Source organism: Ursus maritimus, unplaced genomic scaffold (assembly GCF_017311325.1).
Source record: "Ursus maritimus isolate PB19 unplaced genomic scaffold, ASM1731132v1 scaffold_8, whole genome shotgun sequence".
NCBI lineage: Eukaryota > Metazoa > Chordata > Mammalia > Carnivora > Ursidae > Ursus > Ursus maritimus.
In genome coordinates this window covers 49480838-49494409 of record NW_024426996.1, presented here as the reverse complement: position 1 = coordinate 49494409, position 13572 = coordinate 49480838, and the positions used below count along the sequence as shown (strand labels likewise).

Here is a 13572-nt window from a genome sequence, read left to right as displayed (position 1 = left end):
TCTCCATTTCTTTGCTGTAAAATCAGGATAGTAATAGTATCTTCACCTCACCGAGTTTTGTCGAAAACTAAGAGAGATGGCTGTCAAGTATTTAACCTAATGCCTGGCATACTGTTAGGGATTGATATTATTTTAGAGATCCGTCCTTCCCCACACACTTTTGTCTCTGATCACCATACCTCAGCCACCATATTTATTGAGCACTTTCTTCTTGCCAGGCACCACGCCGGGAACTGGGAGACCAAGACACCCAAGGTCCCACCTGCTAAGTGCTTTCAGCCTTGTTGAAGAAGAAAACACAATAATGTGATAAAAATCCACCAGGATGGGAGTTGGGGGGAGGTGCAAAGGAGTAAGTGGTCTTCCCACCTCAGTCTGGAGAGGATCTGATGGTAAGAGAGGGTGGGTCAGCATTGGGGGAGTCTTAGAAAATCAAAACACAAAAGGAGATGTGGAAAAGGGGAGGAAGAGTCAGGCAGAGTCCTACAAGACATGCTTCAAGGGTCTGCACTTGACCCTGAGGCAGAGAAGAAGACCAAGCACTTCAATAGCATGAAGAATGAATCTGAGGCTGAAGAGAAAGGAACAGAGGGAGAGGGAGAGGGGGTGTGTGTGTGTGTGTGTGTGTGTGTGTGTGTGTGTGTGTGTTGTATTCCTTTATAGGAAAGGGCATCTTTCCTCTAGCATGTTCTCCAAGATGACTCTGGGGAACAGGAATTAAAGAAGCAATGTAAACTAGGCAATGAAAACATCAGAGGTCATCAGGGAAAGAGCAGAATGAGGTAGACAGAGGGTGCCTCCCTAACCAAAGCGGCAGGCTAGCCCCATCTCCATGCCCTTCCATTTGGTGTTAGTGTCTGACTCTGCCATTGATCGAAGGGAAGCCAAACCCAGGCATGGAGACTACCTGGAAAGCTACTGCAAATAGTCCAATCAAGACAGCAGGGAAAGAACAAGGTGAGCACGAGAGACTTAGGCATGGGGTGGGGGGTAGGGGGTGTCTTTCCCTCTCACTGCCTTTGTGCTGACTCTAGTCATCGATCTCTTGACCAAGGCATGAAGATAGGGCCTCCATTAAGCAGCATTGGCTGATTATAAGAACATGGGTGGCTTCTGTCCCTAACAACGTTGGGAGAATGGCAGAGGTGGGCAGAGAGTGACCTTCAAGGAACTTCACTATACACAAAGTACGGGGAGAGAAAGCAGCTGGAGGATGATTTGGGGTTACAGGAAGGCATTTTTCTTTAAAGATTAGATTAGTGATGCTTTATTTTATAAGCTGGAAACGCAGAAGGCAACAGAGAAGGGACAAATGGAAACACAAAAGAGGGACAGAGGAATAAGGTAAAATCCAGGTGATGAGAGGAGGGACCACAGCAGATATGAGAGTGTCAGCCTTGCCCAAGACAAGGGATACTTCTTCAGGAGGGAAGGAAGGAGAGGGAGGAAGGGTGGGGACAGGCACATATCCCACAGCAGAACACCAAGCCGAGGAAAAGCGGAACTGACTCAATTTTCTCTGTGAAAGGAAAGTCTTCCCATGAGGGGAAGCAGGCTAGGGGAACATAATGGGAGGAACAAAGTCCAGAAATAGTCACGTGGGAGAAACACAGAGTTGGTGACTGTTTCTAAAAGAAATGTGAAGTTTGATGGCATAAGAACAGACACACAGATCAATGGAACAGAGAGCCCAGAAATAAACCCATGCATGTATGGCCAATTAACTTATGACAAAGGAGCCAAGAATATACAACTGAGAAAGGACAGTCTCTTCCATAAAGGGAAGGAGTGGGAAAACCGGACAGCCACATGCAAAAGAATGAAAGTGGACCCGGCCCTTATCCCCCACACAAACATTAACTCAAAATGGATTAAAGACTTGAACGTAAGGTTTGAAACCATAAAATTCCTAGAAGAAAACACCGGCAGTAAACCCCTTGACATGGGTCTTGGCAATCATTTTTTTGGATTTGACACCAAAAGGAAAGGCAACAAAAGCAAAAATAAACAAGCAGGACTACATCGACCCAAAAAATCTTCCGCACGGCAAAGGAAACCATCCACAAAAATGAAAAGGCAACCTACTGAATGGGAGGGGAAAACAAAGACATAGTCACAGAGGGGGACAGGATTAAGGTGTCATGTGGGAAAGTGACCAGATGAGGAATGCATTCTGGGTATGGCCTAGAGAGGGCAGGGAATGGAGCTGGGAAGGGGATAGAGAACTGGGAAGATAAGGCCAAGGGATCAAAGGTCTCCAAAAGGTCAACAACAGGTGTCACAGGTACAAGGAAACGTTTGCAACCCCAGCTGCATGTATCCCTTGAGGAACTTAAAAAAAAAAAAGTACAGAAGGCTAAGACCCACTCCTTAAGACACCCCCAAAGATTCTGATTCAATCAGCCTGGGATTGGGCCTCTTCAGGGTGATTCCAATGTGTGGCCAAGGCCGAGAACCACTAGAACCAGATAATGATTTCAGAGGCACTTGGAACATTCTGATCACGCATGTCCCATTCCCTGTCTTTGCACACAGTCTCAGCATCCTTCCCTCCTATCTGGCAAATTTCTACTTCAGCTTTAAGATTCAAGGTAGATATCACCCAGTTGTGGACTGTCTTCTTGCCCCTCTAGGCAGACTCCAAGGCTCCTTCTTTCTATACTCCCAAACCTCCATACACTTATCTCTGACAGCATCATTCCCATTGTGTTGTTTTTGCCCTGTTGGAGATTCCCATTAGACTGTGACCTCCAGCAACCAAAACAGGAGCACAGCACACAGTAGGTACTCAATGCATGTTTGCAGAACAAATCATTGAATACAATGAAAAAAAAAAAAAAAAACAAGTGTTTCATTAACATCTCAAGAAATGTTTACATTGAAAGTCTAGCTTTTCTTCTTCTCCTCCTCCCGATCTTCCTACTTCTTATGTTCCATAAATGAGTGAAACCATATGATAATTGTCTTTCTCTGCTTGACTTATTTCGTAAGAGAAGAAAGGGAAGAAGAAAGGGGGGGTAATCAGAAGGGGGAATGAAGCATGAGAGACTATGGACTCTGGGAAACAAACTGACGGCTTCAGAGGGGAGGGGGGTGGGGGACTGGGATAGGCTGGTGATGGGTAGTAAGGAGGGCACGTATTGCATGGAGCACTGGGTGTTATATGCAACTAATGAATCATGGAACTTTACATCAAAAATTAGGGATGTACTGTATGGTGACTAACATAATATAATAAAAAATATTATTATAAAAAATTAAAATAAAAAGATAAAATAAAATCTAGTTGGGAAAAAAATAAAAATAAAAGTCTAGCTTTTCTCAAGCTTTTATCCCATGTAGCATCTGAGCAAGATTTAAAATAAAACCTTTCAAGAGAGGGGCGCCTGGGTGGCACAGCAGTTAAGCGTCTGCCTTCGGCTCAGGGCGTGATCCCGGCGTTGTGGGATCGAGCCCCACATCAGGCTCCTCCGCTATGAGCCTGCTTCTTCCTCTCCCACTCCCGCTGCTTGTGTTCCCTCTCTCGCTGGCTGTCTCTATCTCTGTCGAATAAATAAATAAAATCTTTAAAAAAAAAAAAAAAAAAAAAAAAAAAAAAAAAACCTTTCAAGAGACTATCCAGACCAATTTATTTTGCTCCTCTGCCTCGGCTCAAGAAAATTCTTGTTCAATTCTGCCATAATTCCCTAAAGAAGAAAAGGCTATTTAGAGTCAAAAGTACATGTGTTGTGACCCAGAACAGACCAGTATACTTCTCTACCATACCTGATTTCTCATCAGCTGTCATCCTACCAGCTCCAAGTCTTCCAAGCTCTGCTACAAACAGCACGGAAGGCTGAGCAGAGGCTCTGGTGCACACAGCACAACGCTGCTGTCCCCACCGTGCCCCCCAGCACCCAATTCCGGGCCTTCCTCTTTCCCCTCCTTCCTCATATTTACCACCGGCATCGTTAGTAACAATCAACAAAAGAGAATTACATATGATGGGAAAGAGCAACACAGCAATAATACAAATACTAAAAATTATGGAGAAAAACTAATGCTCTGTGGACATAAAAATGTAAGGATGACGATCTTCCTCTTCTGCCCGAAGACCACTCCATCTCGGTCACCTTTTGCTTTCACTCTTCTCCACTGCTTTCCCCAATACTAGTACTAGATTGAGACTCAGAAGATGGTGCGTTCAAGCCACTTCCGTGTCTCTGTGCCCCATGAGCTTACTACAGATTTGAGCTCAAAGACCACTTGCTCTAATACTCCCTATAAACTGTGGGGATGGAGGGAGTTAAATCCACTGACACATGGGCTAGACCCTAAGTGAGAACTCATGGCATTGCCACCCTACGTTTCCCAGACTAGAAGCATCGGAATAGCCCTTTGTGAGTTTATCCTCCTGAATTCTCTCAATTTTCCTTGAAAATCCAGTTTTAAGTAAAATCCTCTAGTAAATCCAGTTTCCCCTTCCTACCTCCTCCACACCTGCTTTCAGACCCACATCACTTATCAGTTTCTTTCTAAATCTGCAAGCGTAATGGGTCTGCAGTCTAGCCTGTCACATTTTGCCCTGTATCATTCTAAAAACAAACTGATCGTGTATCTCCCCTGCTTAAAACCATCTACTGGCCCCCTGTTGTTCAAATTCAGCTCACTCTACAGTCACTTCAAATCCCCCTATGCTAGTCTCAATCGACCCTTCTAGTCACATCTCCCGTCACTGCCCCCCACCATGTTCTCTACATTGCAGCCACAATCAATTTTCCTGACAATGCCAAGCCCCTTCTCAACTCTTTTCCTCTGCACAAGGAGTTTGTTTTCTCTGCCCAGGAATGTCCTTTGCCCTCATCTTCCCTACACCCTGCCTGAAAACTCCTATAAATCCTTCAAAACCCAGCCCCTTTAGCCTTCCTCTGACTCCTATACACAATGAAGGCTGCCCCCTCCTCCACGCTAGGTATGTGGCAGGCTGTTCATACCAGCACTGCTATACTATACCATAAGTATCAACTGAGATGTCTATCTCCCCTTCTGAACTCTAAGTTCTTGGTGACTATTTTATTCATTTTTAGGACCGTTTCATCGAGATACAATTTACATATCATAAAGCTCACTTTTAATGTACAGTTCAGGGGTGTTTAGCATATTCTCAGAGTTGTCCATCCATTACTAAGATCCAATGACAGAATGCTATCATCACCCCAAAAAGAAACCCTACACTCGTTCGCAGTCACCCTCTATTCCTCCCATGCCCAAGCCCCTGGCAACCACTAATCTACTTTCTGTCCTTCCGGACTTGCCCATTCTAGACATTCCACAGAAACACAGTCATAGAACATGTGATCTTTTGTGACTGGCTTTCCTCGCTTAGTGTACCGTCGGGGTTCATCCATGTTGTAGTATGTATCCTTACTTTATTCCTTTTTATGGCCAAATCATATTCCATTGTATAGACAGACCACATTTTATTTAACTGTTCATCAGTTAATGAACATTTAGGATGTTTCCACGTTTTAGTTATTATAAATCGTGCTGCTATGAACACTCATGTACAAGGTTTTGTGTGAACACGTTTTCAATTCTCTTGGGTCCACACCCAGGAGTGGAATTGCTAATTATATATATAATTAACATATGATATTACATATTTTATATATATTTGGTTATATGTATTTATATAATTATATCATATTATATATAAAGTTATATAATTAAATACATATGACCTTTGGGGACCTGCAGGAGGTTTTATAAAGCAGTTGTACCATTTTACATTCCCACCAGCAGTGGATGAAAGTTCCAATTTCTCCACATGCTCCCCAACACTTGTTATTATGTCTTTTTTATGACAGCCACCCAAGGAGGTATGAAGTGGCATCTCACTGTCATTTTGATTTGCATTTCCCTCTCATTTTTATATTCCCAGAATTTCCAGGGCCTTCTACACAGCCTGGCATAGAAGAGTACTCGATAAATGTTTGATTCAGTCATCCGTTCACTCATTCATTACCTAAATATCCGTCAAGCATCTGCTATGTGCTGTTGCTCTTCTCAAGGCCAAGAACATGACAGTACACAAAATAAGCAAAACGAATGAGGAATGGGTAAGCACATGCCAGCAACCCTGAGAGTCTTCGGTACAGAGGTGGTTCTGCTCCTGGATTTCGGGGGGTGCAATGGGGCCCCAAGACTTTGCCATTACCTCCGCAGCTATTCATCACGCTGTTAGGAAGCTCCAACATCAATTCGGGAGGACCAATTCCGATTGCAGAGCTGGGTGTAAGTTAAGAGTGTGACAAGAGCTCGTATTACTATGGCCATCGCTCTCCTGCATGCCCACGGGAAACATCTGTTATAGTCTGGCATGCGTTTCCTCTTCAACTGGTAACAGCCCCACAATTTTTCTTGGGGAATCAACCTTCCTGCATTCTTATTCCTTCATTCAACAGATTCTCTGGTGTGTGCGCAAAAGATACAGTTCTAACTGCTACGGTTATAGCAGTGAACAAAACTGACAAAATAATAATACCTCCTCTTGCACAGCTCACATTCTAGGGGTCCAGGTAGAGATGACACTGCCCCTTGCTTTGTGGAGGACATGGCCCAGGCCCAGCCAGTCGGAGTAGCAAATCCCCATGGCTATGGTGACCGGCCCAAGGAAAAGCAAGCGACCCAGGCAAAGCCAGTCCTAAGACTGTTGCTGGAATGATCAGAAAAGGGGTGCTCTCTTTTCTCTTTTTCTTGAACTAGAAGATATTAGCCTAGAACTTTGACGGGTCACCATGAAGAGGCAACCGGAGTTAACACGGACCTATGAGCAAGCAGAGCCACGAGACAGAGAGAGAGGAGGAAGCTCTTAGTGACGTTGTTGGAATCCCTAAAACAAGCCACACCTGAAATGTGATAACCCCTAGATTTCTCGGTTATTAAAGTCAATTGATTGTGTGTGTGTGTGTGTGTGTGTGTGTGTGCTTAAACCACTTTAAACTGAGTCTTCTTTTAGCAACTGAAAAAAAAAAAGGCTTTGTTAATAAATGGAGTACTTTTTATGAGGTCTAAACAAAATGAAGTAAGCCAGGCTTACTTAAATTCCATGACCAACAAGGCCTTCCAGAAACCCAGAGTCACAAAGATCCCAGCACGGAGATGTGACCCTTATAATTTGGATGGCATCCTAATATAAACCCAGGCTGGAACCTGTACTTAAACCTGCCCCCTCAGTTTCTCTTTTCTGAGACCTCTAGGCATCTGTCAAAGAAAAATTTTTGTCAGCAACGACGGGAAACTCTTCTCTCCATACCCTGCTGCTCTCCGAGTGCTCCCGTGACACGGTGACAAAACTGGAAATTGACAAATGGCTCAGGGAAGCTCCATGTTTGCCCTGCTTGTCAGTGAAACTTCACAGTTTCTTCATTTTCATTTTTCTGCTACACAGTTTTATTTCCACTGAGGAGTTAACAGCCAAACTTCTACCCTGAGGAATGTTGCCTTTTGAACTAGACCTCAAAGTATTAAGGAAATGAAATAACTCAGATTTTTTTTTCTTTTAGGAAGGAGAAGCAAAATAAGGCCGGTTTCCTGAAATTACTCATGAAAGTAAACTCTCAATGTGACGAAAACGATAAGAACTTCTTTCTGAACAAAAGCGGCAAAGGTTATGGGTCACTGAGACAGATCACAGGATTAGAACCTTGGAAGTTTCTTTTCTTTTCCTTTTTTTTAAAGATTTATGTATTTATTTTAGAGAGAAAGCACACTTGCATGTGAGTGGGGGGGGGGGGGGGGTAGGGGCAGAGGGAGAGAGGGAGAAAGAATCCTCAAACAGACTCCCTGCACCATGGGGCTGGATCCCAGGACCCTGAGATCATGACCTGAGCTGAAACCAGGAGTCAGACGCTCATCGAACTGAGCCACCCGGGCGTCCCTAACCTTGGAAGTTTCTAAAGCTAGAGGAGAGCAGCTTCACACAGCTGATTCACAGGGCGACTTCCCAGGCTTTATGGGAAGAGGGTGATTTCAACAGCTAGGTCTCACCCATCTAAGGGTTTCCCATGCCCACTCGACTTAATTGCCTGAGGACTCACTTTGTTAATAAACATCCCAAGGGGAGCTGAGGAGACTCAAGAGAGATGTACCAGAAACTTTTCTTCAAGAAACTCAGTCAGAGTGGGCAATGAGAAGGAACAGTTATTAAACTCACCATGGCTCAAGGAGGCAGAGAGTCTTACGAGGAAAAGGTATTTGGGATGAGGAAAGAGTTTTAGGGAAGGCACTCTGGAAAAAGCACAGCTGAGCTGGGTCTTGACGGGTAGGTAGGAGTCCAGCAGCGGGCCAAGATGAGAAAGGCACGCCAGAGGAGGGAACCTGGCATTCCAAAATCACCCGTGGCAAATGTGAAGATCAGCTGTTTTGGAAACCCAAGTCAGAATTTGTGTATTCAAATAAGAATGAAGGCCTTCAAAGCAGTCACCTTGGGACAGTACATGCTTATCCCAAGGATATTTCTTCTGATCAATCTCTAAGCCATTTTCATCGTTTAGAAGAGCCTTAACATCTTCAGAAGATTAAGGTGTGTTTTAAATACAGCTCTAGACTTTTATGACCAAGTCTGATGAATACGGTCAATGATCAAGCTTGAGAATACTGGTTGAGGTGGGCAAAAGCAGGTGAGCGATCAAGTAATGACACAGGTTTTCCTAAGTAACTGACAGGCTGGGCCTCAGGTCAGTTCCAACAGGGAATATAACACAATGGCAGAATCCTTGAAATAGGGTAACTACCAGACTATGTGACAGGCTGAGACTGGCTTGGAAGGGACTCCTGAGTTGAATCTTGAAGATTCAAGAGGAATCTTCTAGGCGGATAATGATGTATGTTCTGGGGTATGTTTGTTTTTTAAAAGGCTGCCTGTAGTCACAGCTCCCAGGAGTCGGAAAATGGGACAGCAGGCTACTTTATCTCAGTTATTGGTCCAGACTCTCCTGCACTAGCTGCCACCTAAATTTTCAAGTAAAAAATGATTGGAATATACACTCCACTGAGATAATACTGCTTTCTGTGTAAAATGTGTCGCATCCTATACCAATATACGATAGTAGTAGCTGTCATTAAAAAACCCTGCTAGATAACAGTGTCATTCTCTCTTAATATAACTACCAGAGAATAAGACACTTGAGAACCATTCAGAAGAAGGAATACATTAGCATAATAAAATATAAGTGACAGTAAGAAATTCCTAGAAGTTAATGATTAGTTCACTTCCATTTAGAGGAAAACACACTTTATATACTTGCCCAGCTTTATTCTTAGTTTCCATACAGAGCCTATCTTGCCATGTAATAAAAAATTTTAAACGCTAAAGAATTCCTAGAAGAAATCATTCTCAACAATTTAAACTGTGTTTTTTAAAAGAACACATGTATTTGCCTTGATTTACCAAAATTAATATGACTGTTCAAATATGTATTTACAAAGAAAATCTACTCCCTGCCCCTAAATTATCACAGTGTGATCAGATGGTCTCTAAGAATCAGCCCTAAGTTCCTAATTTTCCTGCGTGAATTTAGGCTTGTCACACTGTTTTCAGCTGTTTTGTATAAAAAGGATATTACCTGTCATTCACGTATCTCTACTGAGCTTAGTATTTATTGTTTTATTTAGTTTTCTGTTGAAATGGAACATGCAGTATTATATAAAGGAGAAAACAGCTTGGACGTACTTCAGGAGTTTAATTACAGAACTGAGAGATTTTAATACCTATTTGCCCATGGTTCAAAACTACTTACTAAAAAACTCAGAATTTGCTGAGTGGTTTGTATCCTAACAAATATGGATACCACCAGATTCATTTTTTTTTTTATTTTAAAGATTTTTTTTTTTTAATTTATATATTTGACAGAGATAGACAGCCAGCGAGAGAGGGAACATAAGCAGGGGGAGTGGGAGAGGAAGAAGCAGGCTCCCAGCGGAGGAGCCCGATGTGGGACTCGATCCCCGAACGCCGGGATCAGGCCCTGAGCCGAAGGCAGACGCCTAACAGTCGACTGCGTTACCCAGGCGCCCCCACCAGATTCATTTTTCACTTGCAGTCCTATCCTATGTTTAATTCAAAATATTACTGCAATAACTTCTTCCTTATTATATTACTGTGAGGCAAAGAAATAAATCCCACACCACATCATGTATGGATTAGCATCCGTCATGACACAAAGAAAGGGATATACAATAAAATTAAGGTGGTTTTCTTAAGGCCTGAATGTAATCAACACTTGATCAGGGAGAATACTGAATTGGGGAGTTCTACTCTAGACAAACCCAAAAATGGCTGACCACGAACACCTCATTGTTCATACGTAAGTGTTTACAGGCTACCATATGCAATGCTAGATGGCAAAATTTGACATATCTTTAGTTTCCTGTTATAATCAACAAAAATATTTTTACATTATGCTATTACTAGAGTCATGCAATTATTACACGAATACAGGTAAGTCCAACTGATTCTTCTATTTAACCATCTACTTTTCTACTACATTAGTGAACAAGAAAAAACAAACACATGTCATTTTAGCACACCATGTTTAACATCAATACAATCATCCATCATCTCTATTTGTTCAAGTTTTAATATTCATCTGCTTCTCTGCATTGAAACATGAGAAAATATGTCTGACCTGGAAGTACTTCGGACATGGGTCAGTGGACGCCAGCAGTGGTGCAGGAACTAGGTTATAATTTGAAATCTGAAAAGAGGGATCATTGGAGAGATTAAAACCCCAAATAACAAAGCATAAAAGGAAAAAAAAAAGCATAGCATCAACAATCTTCCAAAAGCTGTCAAAAATGTTAAAAAACAATTTTTGGCAGATAATATCCAAATTTTTGTTTATTTATAGTTGGTCACAACACATTTGACTGAAATTTGAATTTCTGCTTAACCACATTTCCCACAAACATTTCTTGAGATTTTTTTTCCATGCCGGGCCGCAGTTATCTATCTATCTATCCTACTGTCTGTCTGTCTATTTATCTATGTGTCTCAACTTTTCAATGCTTTTTCTCATTAAAAACACACAATTCAGAAGGCAGTAACGAAAAAACTGGTGCATTTCACCAGATAAAAATGTAAACATTATGTTTGGGAATACAAAATGACTATAAACACCGTAGAGAGAAAAAAACAAGCTGAAAAAAAATTTAACACTGCAATGACATAAAGGAGTTAATTTCATTTATATAGAAAGAGCTCCTTGAAGTCATTCAGAATTTCCTTGAAGTTATTAAGAAAAATATGAGCAAGCCTATTGGAAAATGAGCAAAGTACAGGATGAGTCCCAAGAGAAACACAAATGTCCAAGAAACATATAAATAGCTAACCTCATTCAAAACTAAAGAAAATGCAAATTTGAATAACAATGACTCACTGTTTTCCTCTATCACTGCAAAGATTAACAAACTTGATAGCACATGACCTCAAGCAACAACACTGGAAATAGCAATTTTCAAAACTTGCTAATGGGAGTAAAAGTTGGCACAACTTTTTGAAGGGCCATTTAGAAATATCTGGGCACTGGGTGTTATACGCAACTAATGAAACATCGAACTTTACATCAAAAACCAGGGATGTACTGTATGGTGACTAACATAATATAATAAAAAAAATTATTATTAAAAAAAAGAAATATCTGAGCAAATTTAAAATGCACGGACCCACTGCTCGGCAATTCCATTTCTTTTTCTTTTTTTTAAGATTTTATTTATTTATTTGTCAGAAAGCGTGCGAGAGAGACAGACAGAGAGAGAGAGAGAGAACAAGCAGGGGGAATGGCAGGCAGAGAGAGAAGCAGGCTCCCCGCTGAGCAGTGAGCCTGACGCAGGACTCAATCCCAGGATCCTGGGATCATGACCTGAGCTGAAGGCAGACGTTTCACCATCTGAGCCACGCAGGCATCCCAGGAATTCCATTTCTGAGAATTTATTTTACAGATAAACGTATGTGGACTCTTGTTCTAAAAGCAAAAGATCAGTAACGAACTGTTCTTCGGTGGACAGCTGGCTCATTAAATTCTGATACATCCATACAATGGAGTACTGTGAGCTATTAGGAAAAACAGAGTGGAGCTACATGAGCTGATATGAAAAGGGCTTTAAGACATATCACTAAGAGGTGAACAACATGCACAGCAGGGCCAAATCGAATTTGAGCAAGATTTTGAAAAGCGCATACACATGTACATGCACGTAAGTGCGTGCACACACGTATACACATACGTCTGCACAGGGAATCTCTTGAAGGAATAATAAAGAACCAGACACAGTGGTAAATTGCCAGTTTACCCAATTAGATACACAATAAGGAAACTGAAAACAGACCATATTTTCAACGAGCTGCTATCAGGAATGTCAATTAGAATGATAATCTATTATAATAATTCAAATGCAGATACTGCATGATTCCATTTATATGAAGTACAAAAACAGGAAAACCTTATCTATGTCAGGATAGTGGTTTACACTGGAGGCCAGGAAAGGGGGAGCAGCAAGAGCGTAGACTCGGGGACATTATGATGGTAAATGCACTGTTTCTTGATCTAGATATGGAAATTCACCAAGCTGGACCCTCACGTGCACATTTCTGTATGTTTATGTGAGAAGTTTTTTTTTTTTAAGTCAAATGTTGGCAGTTTTCTAAAGCATTATTCAAGCTGCATAACTTTATATTTGTGGAGACTAAATTCTATTCTAACCTTTCCAAACTAGTAACCTTTAATGGGCATTACTCCCAACTTTATGATTCAGATAATGACCTGACAACTTGGTCTACTGACCCACAATACATTTTTAATTATATTTCCACATATGGTGGGTAAGGCTCATTACTCTGCTATAATTAAAAGGGTGGGTTTATTTTAAATTGTCCTGAAACAGCAAAAGATGCTTCCTTTATGCACCTTTGCTTTTGCCCTATACCTTTCTCAGCTCCTGAAAAGTACTTTACAATTCAGTTTTCTTTTTTGTTTTTTTAAGTTTTTGTCTTCAGTGTACCTTAAGTTATAAGCAGAGATAGACGTGACGTGATAGCTATTTCGAGACAATGAATATTAATAAACAGAGAGAAAGCTAAGAAGAGGCATACTTACAGGAGTAAAAAGGTTTGAACAAACACTACGAATCTAATTTTTCAGTGCATCTAATCTTTAAAAAAAATTCCTTCTCCCCAACATGAAAGAAACGCCACCTTCTATGAAGTTAAGAACTGACATTCTGCTAATCATTTCCTATTTTAAATGGTTCTGTGCTATTATTCTAGGACCAATACTTATTCCATACGTGCCATGCGTGATGCTAGGAACAGGCGATATTTCAGTGAACAAAAACACATCCCCCCTTCTCATGGAACTTATAGACAGACTAGTCAGGGAGTTGGACATTAATCACAAAATTATTCATATCAGTGTGTAAGGGTATATGACCTGGAGGAAAAGAACTCACTTCTCTGAAAAAATGGAATGAAGCAACATGGGACAGACTGGAGAGTCAGAATACACTTACTTCCTGGAGAAAGTGCAATTTAAGTTG

The 13572-nt window shown here is 41.4% G+C and overlaps 1 protein-coding gene across 8 annotated transcripts in view; it reads right to left on the bottom strand.

Annotated features, from left to right (window-relative positions):
* The window catches only part of APBB2 (amyloid beta precursor protein binding family B member 2), a 359825-nt gene that overhangs the window by 181685 nt on the left and 164568 nt on the right, over window positions 1-13572 (bottom strand). For all 8 annotated transcript variants that reach the window (XM_040625039.1, XM_008701425.2, XM_040625040.1 and 5 more), the window contains one exon: window positions 10668-10736. In XM_040625039.1, coding sequence (XP_040480973.1) covers window positions 10668-10686 — 19 coding nt within the window. In that variant the 5' untranslated portion in view covers window positions 10687-10736. The remainder of the gene's footprint in view (window positions 1-10667; window positions 10737-13572) is intronic.